Here is a 15,843-nt window from a genome sequence, read left to right as displayed (position 1 = left end):
TGCAGCAGGAAGTGTGCCAGATGCTTGGCAGATTTTTTTTTTCCTAAACTGAGCTTTAAATATGCTTCTAAAAGTAAAATAACACAAAAGATGAAGAATAAGGAAGCTCATTGGTAAAGATCACCAGTAAACCTGTCTTTACTTTTACTGATTTAAGTATATTTTTAATAAAAATCTAACTGCAACAATTATCGTTACTTACACAACGCAGTTCAACAGTTGGAGTTTTTAAATATTTCCAGCTGTTAAAAAGCTATGCTGTGTAACTTCTCCTGTTTCCAAACTCCAACTGATCTAACACTCTCTACCAGTTTGCATGACAGCGAGTTCCCTTTCAATTCAAAGGAGTGACAAAGTTGTAAAATATAATTAAAAAAACCCTCCTCCCCCCGCAAACATCAAAACTTACCATTTTCAAAGGTTGCACAGAACTGACTAATTTCTAACAAAAACAGATGGATTATTTTTTTACATATGTGCAAGCACCAAAGTTAAATGCTTTCATTTATTGGAGCCAGATCTTAATAACCACTTTGGTTTTAAAAGTGCATTTGGAGAGTCTTGCAGAGAAAATGACTGTAGCCCAAAGACGAGCACCTCTGTGAAAGAGCAGCATGGTCCAGGATACTGCAAATGGTAAAAGGACACGTGGTAAAAAGAAAGCAGAACATGTCGCAGAAGAAAAACAGACATTTTCCTATCAACTTACTTCTCCAGCTGCACGCATCTGCAGCACAGCGCTGTGTACCCGTACACACCTGCACCGGGTACCGATCCTGCAAACACACAGACCCTTCATTTCACTGTATTTTGACTTAAGCCAATGACTTAAAGCGCACGTAGATGTTCTTTGATGAGGCCTAAATGCTGTGGACACAATTCAGATTTCATCGAAGGGAAGGCTGAGGAACCGAGGCCAATGGAAACAAGCATTCAGCCATTACATCTGAACAGAACCAGGCCCTGGCTCATCGAAGGCAAAATGCTCCTTGATTTAAGCCTGTCCCTGTCAGCGGGAAAGCCGTGCTCTGAATTTGTTGCGACTCGATGAGCTGGGCCAGGCAGCGAAGTCAGGCCAGCAGAGCTGGGCTGAGCAGGGAAGTTAGGGTGAGTAATTCTGAAAGAGGAAGGATTAAATTCACTTTCTATACTGTTTCCTTTGTGCCTGTCAAACATTACTGCCTATGGCAACAGCAACAATGCATCATTTGGAGTTTGGTCTTCAGCACTGTGTATTGATAGAGGAGCTGAGTTGTGGTTAAAATTACTGGAAACATTCACTTCAGAATATTAGCTGGAAAATGTTGAGTTGTTTATTGCTGCAACAGGAGAGATGCAGTGACCCAACACTGGCAACATTTTTTTGTGCGTTTAATCCCTTGTTCCCACTCACATGAATAGGGGGATGCAATCCTGGAGTATTGCTCGTCAAAATTCACTGTTTCTGTAGTTGTTTTCTCTCTGCCACGTTGCTTTAACGGGTACACAGTGCACCAGGGGTGATCAGAGTTCATCAAGGTGTTCTACCCTACCAAATACTTTCAAGAGAAGGGCTGTGGTGTCGTCCCACTCTTAAATAAGCCAACTCCTGATATGCTCAGAAGGTGAGGACTGGCAAATGTAGCAAATACACCAGCTGCAAGGGAAGCTAAAGACAGAAACATTGAAAAATAGGAAAAAAACACATGGAGAAGGGCAAAACTTACGTACGTGGGTTCTTTATGTTCAGCCAAGAACAATTATCTTGGTGAAGAAGAGTCCTTTCTTGTCCACCGCTTACAGCCTCAGCTTGCTTGTTTGGTTGTCAGAGGTCCCTGGTAATTGATTACTTCATTCTAATAAGGCTTAGTCTGCCCTAAAGAAAAGCAGCCTTGCAAACATCATGGCTATTTCCAAGCCTCTGCAGTTGCCAAAACTTCCATGTTTGGACTCACCAACACGCGCCACAAACCCAGGCAGTATTTCAAAGTGGGTATTTATTCTTTGAACCAACACAAAAGTAGCAAGGCAGTTAAAAACACAGAAGCTCAACATATCTGTCTTGTACTATTTGTTATTGCTGATTTTTTCAAATATATTTTACTAAACTGACTAAGAAATCTTCTGTCCCCCTTGTAAAGGATTGAATTCGGTAGAACCAACTTTTCTTAAGCTGAGGCACTAGTATACTTTTTAAGGTACAATCAGTTGAAAAAGATCAACGCAGAAGCCTGCTTACAGGAATTAGTAACGCATATTCCTTCTTTACTATCAGAACATACTTAACATGTATGACAGCATCAGCATTCTACCTCTAATAATACAGTGAAGAAAGTCTTTTTCCCAGCTGTTATTAATAGTGTAATCTCTTATTTCCAGTCTCTTGTTCCAACAAGCTCTGACTCTGACTCCCCTCTGTCGGGTCTGCCAGTCTGCATGAAAGAACATTCACTTTCAGTCCGGTTCTCCAACTGGGTGACAAAGTAACCTGTAAAAATAATTAAGGCTGTATAGCACTTTGAAATATATTACTTTCAAATATCACACAGCATGTTTAATTGACAGATTTGGTTACACATATTTTACATTACTTTATGTATGAGTACACACATTTTATGCTATAAACCTGTGACTACTGAAGTAACAGACTTTCATTTTTTCCTGGAAGTAGGGGCAGAGGGTGGAGGAGATGGGAAAGAACAGTTTTGCTAAGAAGGGCAGGTTTAAAAGTGGGAGCCAGTTTAGAGTTGTCCTAGAACAGGCAGTTCTAGGAAGAAGGAATCCGGTCCAGTATGCAGCATGCAATTAAAAAAGGATATTGCAAATAATAGTAGATCTTTCAACAATTGCTCCAGGTGTGTGAATCTACTATTGTTGTTACTTTAAGGAGAAGTGCAGATTTTAAACATACCTAATTTCCAAAAATACAGGTAACTGAGGCATATACTTGGGTAAGCCCATACACCATACAGTCTATTACATATATTGCCTGTGCCTTATTCTTGCAGACAGATACTGTTAACTTTATTCATTAGGAACCTGCAGTCATAGAAGTCAGTGACAGAGTAAATCCTCTATACATGCTTTTGAAATATCAGCTCCTTAATCAGTACCAGCTAAGGGCAGTTTGTGTCTTTCATAGTTTGCCTGAAGAAGCCCTGCATATATCCGGTCCTGCAGGGACATCCCCTAAAGTTGAAATTATGACAAAGACTATTTGCTTGGAATATTCAGAATATGTACAAAAACTAATCATTATTTTTAAGAGTTCAGCAGAACTGACATGGAATTTTTCAGTACTAAATATACTACTGAATGGGAAACAGCCACTGTTTTAAATTAACAGTAAATACTAACTTTAAAATAAATCTTGCTTCGTTCCAAAAGAATTTTCCATTTCAATGCAGTCTTCTTGTCATCTGCTAGAGTGAGGAATTCGTGGACCTGTTAATAACAGGACATCACAGAACACTTCCTCAGCATATAGTTATAACATCTCCACAACAAAAGGATGATGAAAAGAGCATCTTACACATTTTTATACATTTCTAAGCTGTATTTTTCCATTTTAACATACTGTTTGGTCTGATATGTGTACCAAGACAGTCAGATTAATCAGAATAAATTGCAGGCTGTTTGAGAATCAAAGTTCGGGAATTCCAACCATATTCTCAGAAAAGTGTGAATTAATTAAAATAAAACAGTATTCTTACATTTAACACATTTCTTCTAATTAGCAGCTACTGACTTTTAACTTTTGACTTGTTAAAAACTGTGTGTGTGAGCGTGTATAGCCATATGTACACACAATTTTTTTAACCCGTGTAACACACACACATATATACATGAAGAATATTTACATATATTTGTAATTTGCATCAGGCTTCACAGCTCAGATCCAGTAAGAACAACGTAATTCATTTCTACTTACTGTGCAGCCTAATGTTTCCTCAGCTACACAGTCAGACAGGTAACAAGAATAAAGAGTGCCTGTGTGATCTGTCAGATCAACGAGTATGTCAAAGCTTGCAAAAGTTGACTTTGAATCTGGAGACACATCACTGCAGAAAGTGCATGTGTTTGACATTTCATTCACTATGAAACGGCATATTGAACTGAAACATAAGAAGATAATTAATGCATATATGCAATTCCTCCTTGTTTGAAACTGTTTTCCAGACTGAGATTTCCCAAGAGACTTTTAATCTTTAAAAAAATTCTTCATCTTCTAAACTCTTAAAGTCTGTCTGAGACAAAATGGTCTCTTTCTTCTTCTCTCCTCCAGGACCAGAAATAACAAGTCCTTCATAAAGCCAGCTCCTCTGCCTTGCTGCTTCTGGAGGTCTACACAACAGAAATCCACATGGCATCCTCTAGAAGAGTTTTATTTCTTGCCCAGAACTGGACTAAAATATTGTTGTATCTAATTTGGGTCAGGGGAAGAACAACAAGACATTTTAACACAAATTTAAAACAGGCAGTTGCTTACCATCTGTTGCGAATAACTTTGGATATATTATCATCAATGTCCAGTGTAGAAATGTAGCCATAAATAATGCCATAGAGTGGTTCAAGTTTCCCATCACTCTGTAAAGCTTTTTCCTTCAGCTGTTCCACGGTATAAACATCAGCTATTGTCTCCACTAAAAATATAAAACATGTTAAGTGCATCTGAGAAAGAAACAATGCAGAAGAGCAACAACAAATTAAGGATCTTAAGGTAGTAAAAAGGAAAGGATTTGATCTAAAGCATCAGAAAAGCCCCACACAACTTCCTTTTGATGCAGGCTTATCATTTGAGGACAAAAAGTAAAACAAAAGGGGACTCAAACCAGGAAAATATCCCCCAAAATGAGTTTTTGACAAAAACTTTCCCTCTCCGTTTTTTGTACTTATTTCAGACAGAAGGAACATGCCAGACAGGCTGCAAGTGGGCATAGTCACCAACCCTGAAGATATAAGGGGTAGCCCTGGTAACAACACTCCAAACTTTAAGTATTCAGCCAGGCCATACCTTAGTTTTGTTTCTACAGACACAAAGAGCAAAAACTTGGTAATTCAGCTGCACTATGAAACCACACTATAGAGTTAAATAAAATCAAAGTGTTTGGATCCATGCTTACAGTTAACAGAGCCTTTTGAGTGCTCCTCCATTTTATCATGCAGAGCTCCCGTCTGTGCACACTCTTTTACGAAGCTGAAGAGAACATTTGCTTCTGCTGTTTCTTGAAAATGTATTTTAAAAAGTTATTCGTGTATGTAACATGTAAAAATAACAGCATGTTTTACCACTTTTTATTCTGGTAGCACCAACATGTTGTCTCTTGCAATTAGCCAAGAGATGCTTTTTTCTTTCTTACTTTGTTAGACCTACATGGCATGTATGAAGGCTGCTTCGATAAAATTTTAAAAAATAAAATTTTAAAAAAGAAAGAAGTGTGGAAAGCCAAGAGCATTGATTGGCCACTACGTAACAGACAAGAACCAGGGAGCTTTCTGAGGCAAGCAGGCAGAAAAAATCAGACCTCCAACAGATCCATTCATGCATTCTAGCCTATAATGATTACTAATACCAAAGCAATACTTCAACAGCTCTTACCTGGGTTAGTGGTAATGATGGTTTTTGATATCACAGTTGCAGTCATACAGTTCCTAAATTTGTCAAAATTTATTCTCACATCTGATGCAAATATTACTGTGCACAAAAAAAATCCTGTTACTGTAAAATAAGTTTCACATTAAAAACTACGGTAAAAACATAAAAACCAGACTATTATACCTGTTTCTCGTGGGATCCAACTCTGTGCAAGCTGGATAGATTCATTATCCCAACTAAATTAAAAAAAAGTTAATGTATCAAAACATTTTTGAAACAGCACTCAAACTGTTTAGTACTAAACTACTAAATAATATAGTTATAATTAAATTGGTCCAAAGGGGACACAACTCCTTTGTTACACGCAGATGAAATGCTGTGTATATCCCCAGACATCTAGTTGCAGCCAGCCAGGATGCTTTATGTACAGTCTAATACAGTCCCTATTTTTTCTGGGATAAAATAAAAGACTATTAGATTGCTCAGGATGATTCAATGCAGAATATACCTGGAAGAATACTGTGTGTATTTCAGAGCTTTGACAAAAGTAATTTCTAGCCAATGCCAATCACTGTTAAAATAACTGCTTATCAGCTGAGCCTTTTCTGTGGGAACAAGTTGATTGCTCACATCACTAGGCCAGATGTTCAGCCAGCTTTCCAACACTGGAATCCTTGTAACTGTGGATGATGAGACTAGAGTGAGGTCAGTGGTATCCCTCAAAAATGATAATTTGATGCTTAGGTCCCTCGATAAAATCTCATTCAGTTCCTCGTATGTTTGGATGGCAAGAATACTGCCAAAGCACAGTTTTGTTCTGGTGGGTTTTTTTCTTAATCCTTGGAAAAAGATTGAAGATATTTACTTTTCATCCAGCATTGCTCAGCCACCTCTTCACTGATGGCCTCTGAAATACCTTCACTACAATACAGTTGCTCAAGGATTTCCTGAAACTTTGTCTCTACCTACAGCTCCATGAAAGTGAAAAGGGCAGCGTTTAGTAACAGTAACACCACCTGGACTCTGTTTCAGATCTCCTGAAAGTTACCTCTCTGTTTCACTAGTATTAGCACTGAAACACAAGTATCAGAGGTGCTGCTGCAAATTAACACTGGTGGCAGCTTGAGGCCTAGAAAAATTCCCACCATAGATGCTTAGTGGTGCTCGTGTGTATCCACTAACTGTGTTAAACATTACACTGAATGATAATACAGTTTCTAACTCGGACACAGAGTGCACCACTATCCTGCTACTTCTATCTAGGGAACAAAGGTCACCTCAACCAACAAACAGCAAACCCAGTGCAAATACCCACATACCCTTGCACTTAGATAAGCCAGGAGATTATTGAACAAACTATGGGCAAAATGCAAGTGTTCCTGTGTAAACAAACCAGTATTTACATGCATAAATGGAATGGACATTGTCATGTCTGTAAATGGGATAGAGTGTCAAAATATGGCCAAAGTAATATCAAAATGCTTCTACACTATTTTAAACATTTAAAAGCTCTTTCAACCTATTTCCATTCCACTTGTTAATTCTGCTTGGCTCTAGAAGTGAAGCATACTCCTCTTTTTTTCCCACTAGTCTGTGGAAGAAATGTACTGCCTTTGCAACTGTTTTTAAATGCCATTTCCTGAATTAGTTCAAGTTTCCACATTACAAAATGTAACTGTTTGGAACTAAGCTTCGTTTTGCCATTATGAGCTAGCAGTCTGTCAGCAAGTCATAAAACTAGACAATACATATAAGGTCACTCTAATCGCTTTTTTAAGCCTCTCTTTAACACATGTTGCTGCCTCATCCCCGTTGCCACGCAAATAGCAATACATTTAAATTAAAATATAGTATTATAACAGTAGGTATTATAGTTACTTTACCTACTCTTGCATTAATTTGTGTATTTTAGGGAATTAAAAAACATTTTACCATACTATTGGAAAAGACATCTCTGTTTCATCATACAGCTTTACTTCACACCTCTGACCTTTTCTTTTGTCTGAAGTCGTAAAATATTTTGGCTCCCCAACCTTTAAGAAGAAAGAGAAGCAGTCACTTTTCATCTACTAAGTGTTTAGGAGAATAAAAGTGATAACCTAGAAAACAGAAGAGTTTAAAAAAGAGAAAAAAAACATATACACTATTAAAAGAAAACCTACACACCACTAAAAGTTCAACAACAGTAACTTTACTTCAGGATAAAGGGACACATTTTATTTTCTAATAATTCACGGTTTATGTATTTGCGAGTTATCTACTGCTTGTACATGCCTGACTTCAAAAAGACAACTCATGTAGGTCACTTCCATTCCCTAATTTCCCCCCTCATGTTGATGAAAATCTTAAGCAGCTGGTATGGATATTGTATCTCAGCTGAAGTGACTGCCAACCTAAACAAACAAACAATCAGTGATTCCTGTCTACTGTGAGTCCCAAAATCCATGTTCATACTTCAGTCAATTAAGTTACCCATGGTACAGTAGAAAAACACACTACTCTGTTGTGCCTCCTTAACTTACTGACATTACAGCAGCAAGCACATTCAGGATTCTCCCATCGAGGCTTTGTCCATTTGCAATGATATCACCCAGTGAATAATAATCCTGAGGGTCCTTGACAGGCAGATGCAACAGAGAAAGTAGTTTCATGTCCGTTTCATAACATGAAGACATTTTGACCGTTGAATGATTTTCACTGAGCAATAACTTGTAGCGGCTAAATAATACACACAAATCACATCGATCAACATTTCACTCACCAATATATTAACAGTGTAAATTGTTAATTCAATTCACACGAGAAAATAACTGCTGATTTACTCCACTATTGTCTTCCCTAAGAATAGGGAAAAGCTTGAATTAATTTGTTCTAAAATTATTTTTAAAAAAATATATACTATACTCTTACAGAAGACTTATTATTGTGTACTTTATATTTATTTATAATTGAAATGCTAGCAATGTACAATACATATTGGTAAATCTTTCAGCCCTTATCAATCACTAAAAATACATTAAGTTCTGAAATGTCTGTAATCCAGGTAATTGAGAGGTTTTGGCGTCATGACATAATAAGACACTCCTACAGCCTGGACTTGGTAAGGTGTTTCCAAAATTAATAGCCCTGTTTATAATGCACTGTTAGTCAGTGGAAATAAAATATATTTAATATATTCTGGATAAATATATTTTACAAATGCTTCTGAAATCTATAGATTTAGAGAGAAGCTCTTTTCCTCAGTGAAGTTTCTACCTGACACCTGTTCTTTTACTCCTTTCCATTTAGCCAGGAAGTAAGTAGTGAGTCTAACTACTACAGCTATACATTTGCTACGAAGCTTAGAGATGATCACTAAGCAAGAACATGAAACTTCTACCTTGCCAATTTAATGTGCATATGTGCAATATTCCTATGACTGCCATATGATTACAAGTATTGAAATATGACCAATTAGGAAAGAAACCCTAATTAAAGAACAGGTGTATCCGTCTATCTTTACCTAACATCTGCATCTTAGATAGATAAGCTAAAACATATCTAAATTAAGATTTGCAATGTTAGTTTCATACACCAGTTCCAAATGTTCAGATTTTAGAGAATACACCGAAAACAACGTATATACATTGCACGATACAAAAGAAGTGACAATGCCTTACCAAATAAGTAATGAATAACATTATAACATATTAAAATACCTTCTAGATAAACATGTTGTGTGAATGGATTTTGATACAGATATACCTTCCATAAAGCAGTTATGTCTGTTAAAACACTTTAACAAAATCAAATCAATTTCAAATAATTTTAGTAGACTCTACTCAAAGAACAAAATTTACTCTGTTTAGTTACAAAGAGCATTATTACTTTAGGACAAAGACCATCTACTGAGAAAAGATTCTCCTTTGAGATTACTTGACCATACATGGTTGAACACAGGGAGGAAGGAACAGCAATGTAAGAAGACTAACTCCAAATACTTCTACCAATTGCGCGCTGCTGCAATCAGCTGGCAACTAAAGCAAGGATTAACTTGGATCTTTCTGGAAAGAACTACCAGTCTATGCTTTAAATTTACCTAGGAGTTACAGGGTTGAATTTTTCTTCCCTTTCCGCTTCCTTTGACTGAACTAAAGGATTTTCAATTGTAACTAAAATAAAACATTGATAAGTAATGTTAGAAAACTGAATATAGATACATATAAAGAGAGATGGCTTTTAAAAATGGTTGGTTTTAAGCTCGATGTGGGAAGGAAAAGGTACATGCAGTAACTACTGCTAAACATTTTCATACTGAAAACCACATCTGTCCAGACAGCTCACATTATAGCCAAGGTCCCACAGGAGCCCTCAAGATATTTAATGGAAACAAAACAACACTGAGTTCTTGTGTGTCTACTCTTCACAGTCACAAGTTTTATCCCAAGACTCTGATTTAGCAACCATGGGCAGCAAAGTCTTTCCATTAACGTGACAAGGTAAAGGCACAGACTGTAAATAAAGATAAGATTTTCATTGTGTTTTTATGAACAATCATAGTCATATCTAAAACTAAATGGAGATGAGCTAGAGTTTACTTTTTGTAATTTATAAGAACTGAATATAATGTAAGAATTTAGATCGATTAACTGTAGGTAAGTTCTGGGTGGCTGCATTCAGTGGGTTTGTATCTGGTCTTTTTGTTGACATATTTACTGGTTTTGAATTTAAATCCTTGAAATCTTATTCCTTTCCTCTTTATACTTAGCATAACTGAACAATTTGTTTCCAATTAGACTGTTTTCTGAGTCCTCAGAGAAAAACATAACAAAACCACAAACACATAACACTGATTTACTGGGGGGGGAAAAATGCATTCAAACAGAAACATGTTAAGAATAAACTCCAGCTTACCACAGTCACCGACTCTAAAGCTTTGTGAAAGTGATCTAATATAGTCTTCTCTGCCCCAAGAATGTACATTTATAAAATAAGTTGGTGAATCACGAATAGTAAAACTGAAGGTGTATCTTTCAGAACCAATGTCTGCAAAAATAAACACCACTGTTACAATTCATTAGCACAACTTGATTTCAATCCAGAATATATGTATAAAAACTATTCTTTCAAGGCTTTTCCTAGATTTTGTCATGGATTTACTATCCGCAATCTGGTGAGTACCTCTAGAGGTCAGCAGGCTGTGCAGTAAGCACTGGTGTTCCTGAAGGGATGGCTGCAACTCCTGTCCTGGTTGTACCCATGCCATCCCATCCACACACACGTATCGCTGAACTTTAGGCAGTGCCACATAAACTTACAGATCTAATAAAAGAACCGTGCGATGCTAGACTCAAGGCACAGACGCACACATAAACAAATGCACAAAGCAAATCTATGAAGGAGTTTCTGAATTCTGTAACAAGTAGGCTGTCTTTAGCTGGCTGTGCCCGTGTACGAGAGCCCCACGACAACGTACAAGGCTGCAGATCACAGGCAGTATCACTGCCCAGGACCAAGGGCTGTAACTGAATAAAGCAAAGTGTTTCCAGCTCTGTGGAAAGCTCATGGTCAAGAGGGTATCAGGCTCTGAAACACTGCACTCCCTCTTCTCTTACAGCTAATAACGCTTTCCATGGATCATACAGCTATGCAATATTTTTAAATTATCAGTGAAAACTGTATAGTGATCTGCACAGAGTGAGCATAATCTAACTGTATTTCCACGGAGGCATAAACATGACCACCCCACTTTCAGACTATGTAGAAATGTTTCTGGTGACGATGATGACTTCCTTCTAAAAATCCACTAGAGCAGCTCAGCAGGACGACAATGCCAACAGAATAGCTGAGCACTTCACCCAGAGCCGGAGTGGCTCTCTGTGACTGGAGATGCTTCCTGACAGCATCTGTATCAACCCTAAGCGGTAGAAACATTATTTCAATTCCAAGCTAATGCTGTATTAACAGTGTATTATTCCCATGTTTTCTTTAGGAGTGTATGATAAGAAGCTGGTGCTACTCAGACCAGCAATTACTCGTTTCACTCCTCAAGACATCTCCTTAACATTTCTGTTTTAAGAGAGAATGAACATGAAGGGACCAGATCAATTCCAATGGTATTTATATAATAGTGGATTCATATTGGTACCATCTTCTTCAGACCCTGAAACCCTTAATTCCATGACGGAGTTTTTCCAAACAAATTCTAATTGATAAGATTTAACCAAACTAATGCTGCTCTTTCATCTTGGTTCTCAAACACACACAATGTTTTTGCACATTTTTATTCTATATATTTTACACTAAGAAGTCTGTTTATCATTTAAATACTGATTTCAGTCATATATGCCAAATTATACCATACAAGAAAATGAAGTAAAGGCAGTGAAAAGGGACTGTACTTTTTCTGTCTGGAAAGCCTCTGACATCTGTTTTCCCAATAACCACACCGATTACATTCTAAAAAATAAAGAGATTACAGAATACAAGTATTAAACACAGATGTATATGATGAATTAGATTTCATGGACTTGCACTCTATTGATGATAATAAACATATTTCTGACTGGTAATCATTTTAATCTATTTATTCCACAGTGCCATACGAACTAAGGATTAAAACATAAACATACAATTTCCCTCTAAGAAAAAGAATGACTAATAAAAATATTAAAAGAAATACATCTGTTTCTGTTTGTAAAGACAATGGGAGGACAAAAGTTCGCCCAAAACATTCACAATTTTGGCTGCTCTACAGCAATCTCTCCTCAGGTAGGCAGCAATATTGTTGCTTCATGCTCTCTGCACAGGTCTCAGATCTCCTTAAATGCACCGTGAAAAGTCTGGACAGGATTTATTTTACAGTTAAGCGTCCAAGGTTTCCCCTGCTGTCAGCACCTATACACACACGTGTACATCCACAGGGAGGGCCATTTATCCTATCCTCATCTAAGCAACATAAATTTCTACAGGTGCCTCTTTCTTGCTGTCTGTCTCTCAACAGACTACAAAGGGAGCTTGGGCAAAGAACTTTTTTGATGATTCAAAATCAAATCAATCTTATTCAGCTTTGCTAAACCTGCATTTGTTATGCAAAAGCACCCCAGCCTCAATTGTCAAACTAAACTACTAGGAGCAAACACAACCAGGAAGAAAGATATGTATAAAAAAATATATATATATTAATAATATATAGCTGTGTGGTGGTGTTTTTTTTAAAAAAAAAAAATGTTCTCCTCAGCGTGAGAGTATTGCCACGCTAGTTTGGGATTTAAGAGGTAAGCAACGAAAGTTGGTATGGTAAGAAGGACTGGAAGGAGAGACTGACATTGCAACAGTGCAAGGGTCCTTCCAAACCGCAGCGTCCCACATCTCTCCCACTTCCCACATGTGCTCACTTGCAGCTCTGCCCAACTTCCCTATTCGAGCAGGGGAGCGCCAGCAAGTGAGGGGCGGTGTAACAACTGCAGAATCCCCACAGGCTGAATTCTGCACCTATCGCAGAGCAAAGCAACCTGACTGACTTCACCGTAACGATATTGACATGTGCTCAAAAATTAGACCTCGTGTTCCCGGTTTACTTGGAATCACTAGATGGAGCAAGGTAACTGTCTTATTCTACAGCGGTGGCAATGCACTCATTAAGAGGACCTATGTGTACAACAGTGCAGTATCCTCGTTCTTCCAATCTTTCTAACAGAACAGTTTCTATCTGTCCACAACAGGTAGTGACTTAGATTAGGTTTTTATTTTTCTATTTTTGGCTCTGTTTCTTAAAAAGCAAACATTTCCAATAAATCAGATTGCAACATACCCTGTATCTCACCACCAGTCAGAAGAACTGACATTTAGGATGACTCTTCGCATGAATTAAGCTGATGTAAATCTGCAGTTTCCAAAAAAGACCTTCCCTCCCCCTGTTGCAAATATATTCACCTCTCGTATTAACACAGCTTGCCTGCACAGCAAGCTGGCAGAAGGAAGTGATCTGGCTGGAAACTTTTTGGAGGGGGGGGGGGGAAAGAGGGTAGAAAAACTTCTATTTCCTATATCAGCTTATTGTGCAACTACACAAGCACTAATTTCACCAAAAGAGGAGGAGCAGAACACGCCTGCAGTGAGGAAGCAGGCCATACGGCCTTTTTTGGCAGAGCATTGCTTACGGCTGCTCAACCAAATCATGAGACTACAGCATTAACACACTGCAAGTTTCTTAGTCTTTGATCTATTTCACTTAAAAAAAAAATAAACTGCAACGTAAAAACATAGGACATTTTGAGATACTTTGAATGATGTTGCTCAGCTGTTTTAACATCCTAAACACATACTGATTATTCTATCGTGAGACACAGGTGATTTACTTTTCTATAAAAATACTTTCTTTACTATATGTTGCTAATTGCAGTAGTCAAGATTAGTTTTATTTGTAAAATAAAAGCTTTTAACTGAGTGGATCACTATTTGAGAGTAGCTGTGAATGACAGATTAAATTAGCTTTGCTGGAGACCAGGAGTTTATAAAAAGTTGGAAAGAATATACAACACTGTTGCGAGGGCACATACAACTCCTTCTCATAGTTCACCCCTTCCCTGTGATTTCCCTTTTATTTGTTTAAAATAAATGAGAAAAAAGGCTAAATTGTGCCCCTCCCAAATGAAAAGCTGTGGGAAGAGGAAAACTCCTTGTTTTCACTCTCTTCACCAGCATCAGGACTTCCACGGGACACACAGCTCTGCAGCCAGTGCGTCTGCTTGGAGCTGCACGGGGAGATGGGGCTGTGACATGGCATCCGTGGGGAAACGTGGGCAAATCCGTGGGCAAAGCTGCCTCACTGCTTTGCTCTCCAGGCTCCAACACCCAGCAGCACTGAACACGCAGAAGACAAATTCTCACTGATGGGCTACACAGGGAAGGCTGGGAAACACTGTGACAGAGAATCATGTAGCCTTCTCCTTCCCATACTAAGCCAGCATCTTGGAGAGCAAAGAATGAAAAACTGTGCTCCCCAGGCTTCCTATTTTTTATTCAACCACCTAAAACCCAACGGAGAAAAATACTGTTTTACAGCACACTGCCCTGTTCAGCTCTTACTGCAGTGATGATAGTCCTCACTCATATGAGGACAATAAAAAAATCATACACAAACATCTGTATGAATCTGCCAACTAGAAAGCCTTGCTGTTTGTTAAGTTTCTTTTTGGTTCATCCTACTCTCCTGTACTCCCACAAGCAAAATTCTTAGCTCCTTATAAACTGACAACCACAAAACCTGGCTTTTGTTCTAAAGAAACAGAAACGATCCTATCTGACATGTAATTGTGAGATTTTTATCCAGTTAAAACACCATACCATTCAACAAGAGTTTTGTTTGGATAATTCAGGACTATATTATCTAGCTCAGAGGGACTGAGCACACAAGACTGCAGGATTGGGCCTTACATTCATAGTTTGTAGTGAAAGACCATTGTAGGTTACAGATGTATTGTGACTACATAATGCTGACTCTGTACATGTCTTTACTAATTCAGCATCCATTTAAAACATTACAAAGAAGCCTCTGATACTTTCAGACATTGAATTGTCCAGTCAATATCTGTAGTTGTGGTATCCACATCCTATGGACAACAACAGCATCAATTTTCATTTTGCTGGTTTATACACAAAGAAGGTAAGGTACTTTATATCTAACAATTATACTAATGTTATTAGTATCTAAATACACGTCAATTACATAATTTTGCAGTAATATAATACAGTCATATACAATTTCATTTGAGAACAAAAGTACTATGTCTATGAGACTTACAGGATGAGCAAGATTTGGATGCAGATCTGAAAGTGCAACAAAGTCCCGTGTTGAACTAGAATAAGCCATTCTTTATCTGTAACTTGAGAAAACTAATTTAGGTTTTTTAAAAATCTAAACAAATCACTTAAAACTATTCATAGTGAGAATAACAAGTTATTTTTTAGCACAAATGTTTTGACCTAAATAGCATCTGTTTTCAATAAAAAGCATTTTAAGCCATCTGAAGTAGACAATTCTTTATTGTTTGCATTTGGCGATGTAAGTTATGAATTTTACTATAACTACTCTACCTATGCTTCTCAAATAAAGGTCTGTAATTTTTATTTATTTATTTATTCAGCATTAAATTACACCATTAGCACCAGCCTCTGAAAAATATTTACCCTCCTTCTCCTGTCTGGGAAGTCCAACTGAATTTAATGAGGCAGTTCATAAATAAAAGACCATTTACATGGGAGGAAAGAAAAGCATTGGGTTGCAA

General features: G+C 37.6%; 1 protein-coding gene across 1 annotated transcript; it reads right to left on the bottom strand.

Moving 5' to 3' along the window:
* Nucleotides 1–42: 42 nt before the first annotated feature.
* Nucleotides 43–15,428, bottom strand: MEIOB (meiosis specific with OB-fold). Its single transcript, XM_074840784.1, has 13 exons — nucleotides 15,360–15,428; nucleotides 11,956–12,013; nucleotides 10,469–10,600; nucleotides 9,654–9,726; nucleotides 8,098–8,293; nucleotides 7,508–7,608; nucleotides 5,759–5,811; nucleotides 5,579–5,674; nucleotides 5,103–5,204; nucleotides 4,469–4,622; nucleotides 3,911–4,094; nucleotides 3,337–3,423; nucleotides 43–2,467 (listed from the first exon to the last, which is right to left on the bottom strand). Exons 1-13 carry the CDS (start codon nucleotides 15,426–15,428, stop codon nucleotides 2,333–2,335), a joined length of 1,440 nt encoding a protein of 479 aa, XP_074696885.1. The 3' UTR covers nucleotides 43–2,332.
* Between the last annotated feature and the right edge of the window lie 415 nt (nucleotides 15,429–15,843).

This window comes from Strix aluco, chromosome 15, assembly GCF_031877795.1.
Source record: "Strix aluco isolate bStrAlu1 chromosome 15, bStrAlu1.hap1, whole genome shotgun sequence".
NCBI lineage: Eukaryota > Metazoa > Chordata > Aves > Strigiformes > Strigidae > Strix > Strix aluco.
The sequence above is the reverse complement of the archived record's forward strand: the minus strand, read 5'-3'. Positions and strand labels throughout refer to the sequence as shown.

Excerpts from the sequence above, each read along its gene's own strand:
- MEIOB (XM_074840784.1), bottom strand. The coding sequence starts at position 15,428 with ATGGCTTATTCTAGTTCAACACGGGACTTTGTTGCACTTTCAGATCTG. Across the intron at positions 9,727-10,468 it reads CTTTAGAGTCGGTGACTGTG|TTACAATTGAAAATCCTTTA; the intron begins GTAAGCTGGAGT and ends GTTTTATTTTAG. Across the intron at positions 2,468-3,336 it reads GAAGCAAGATTTATTTTAAA|GTTACTTTGTCACCCAGTTG; the intron begins GTTAGTATTTAC and ends TTATTTTTACAG.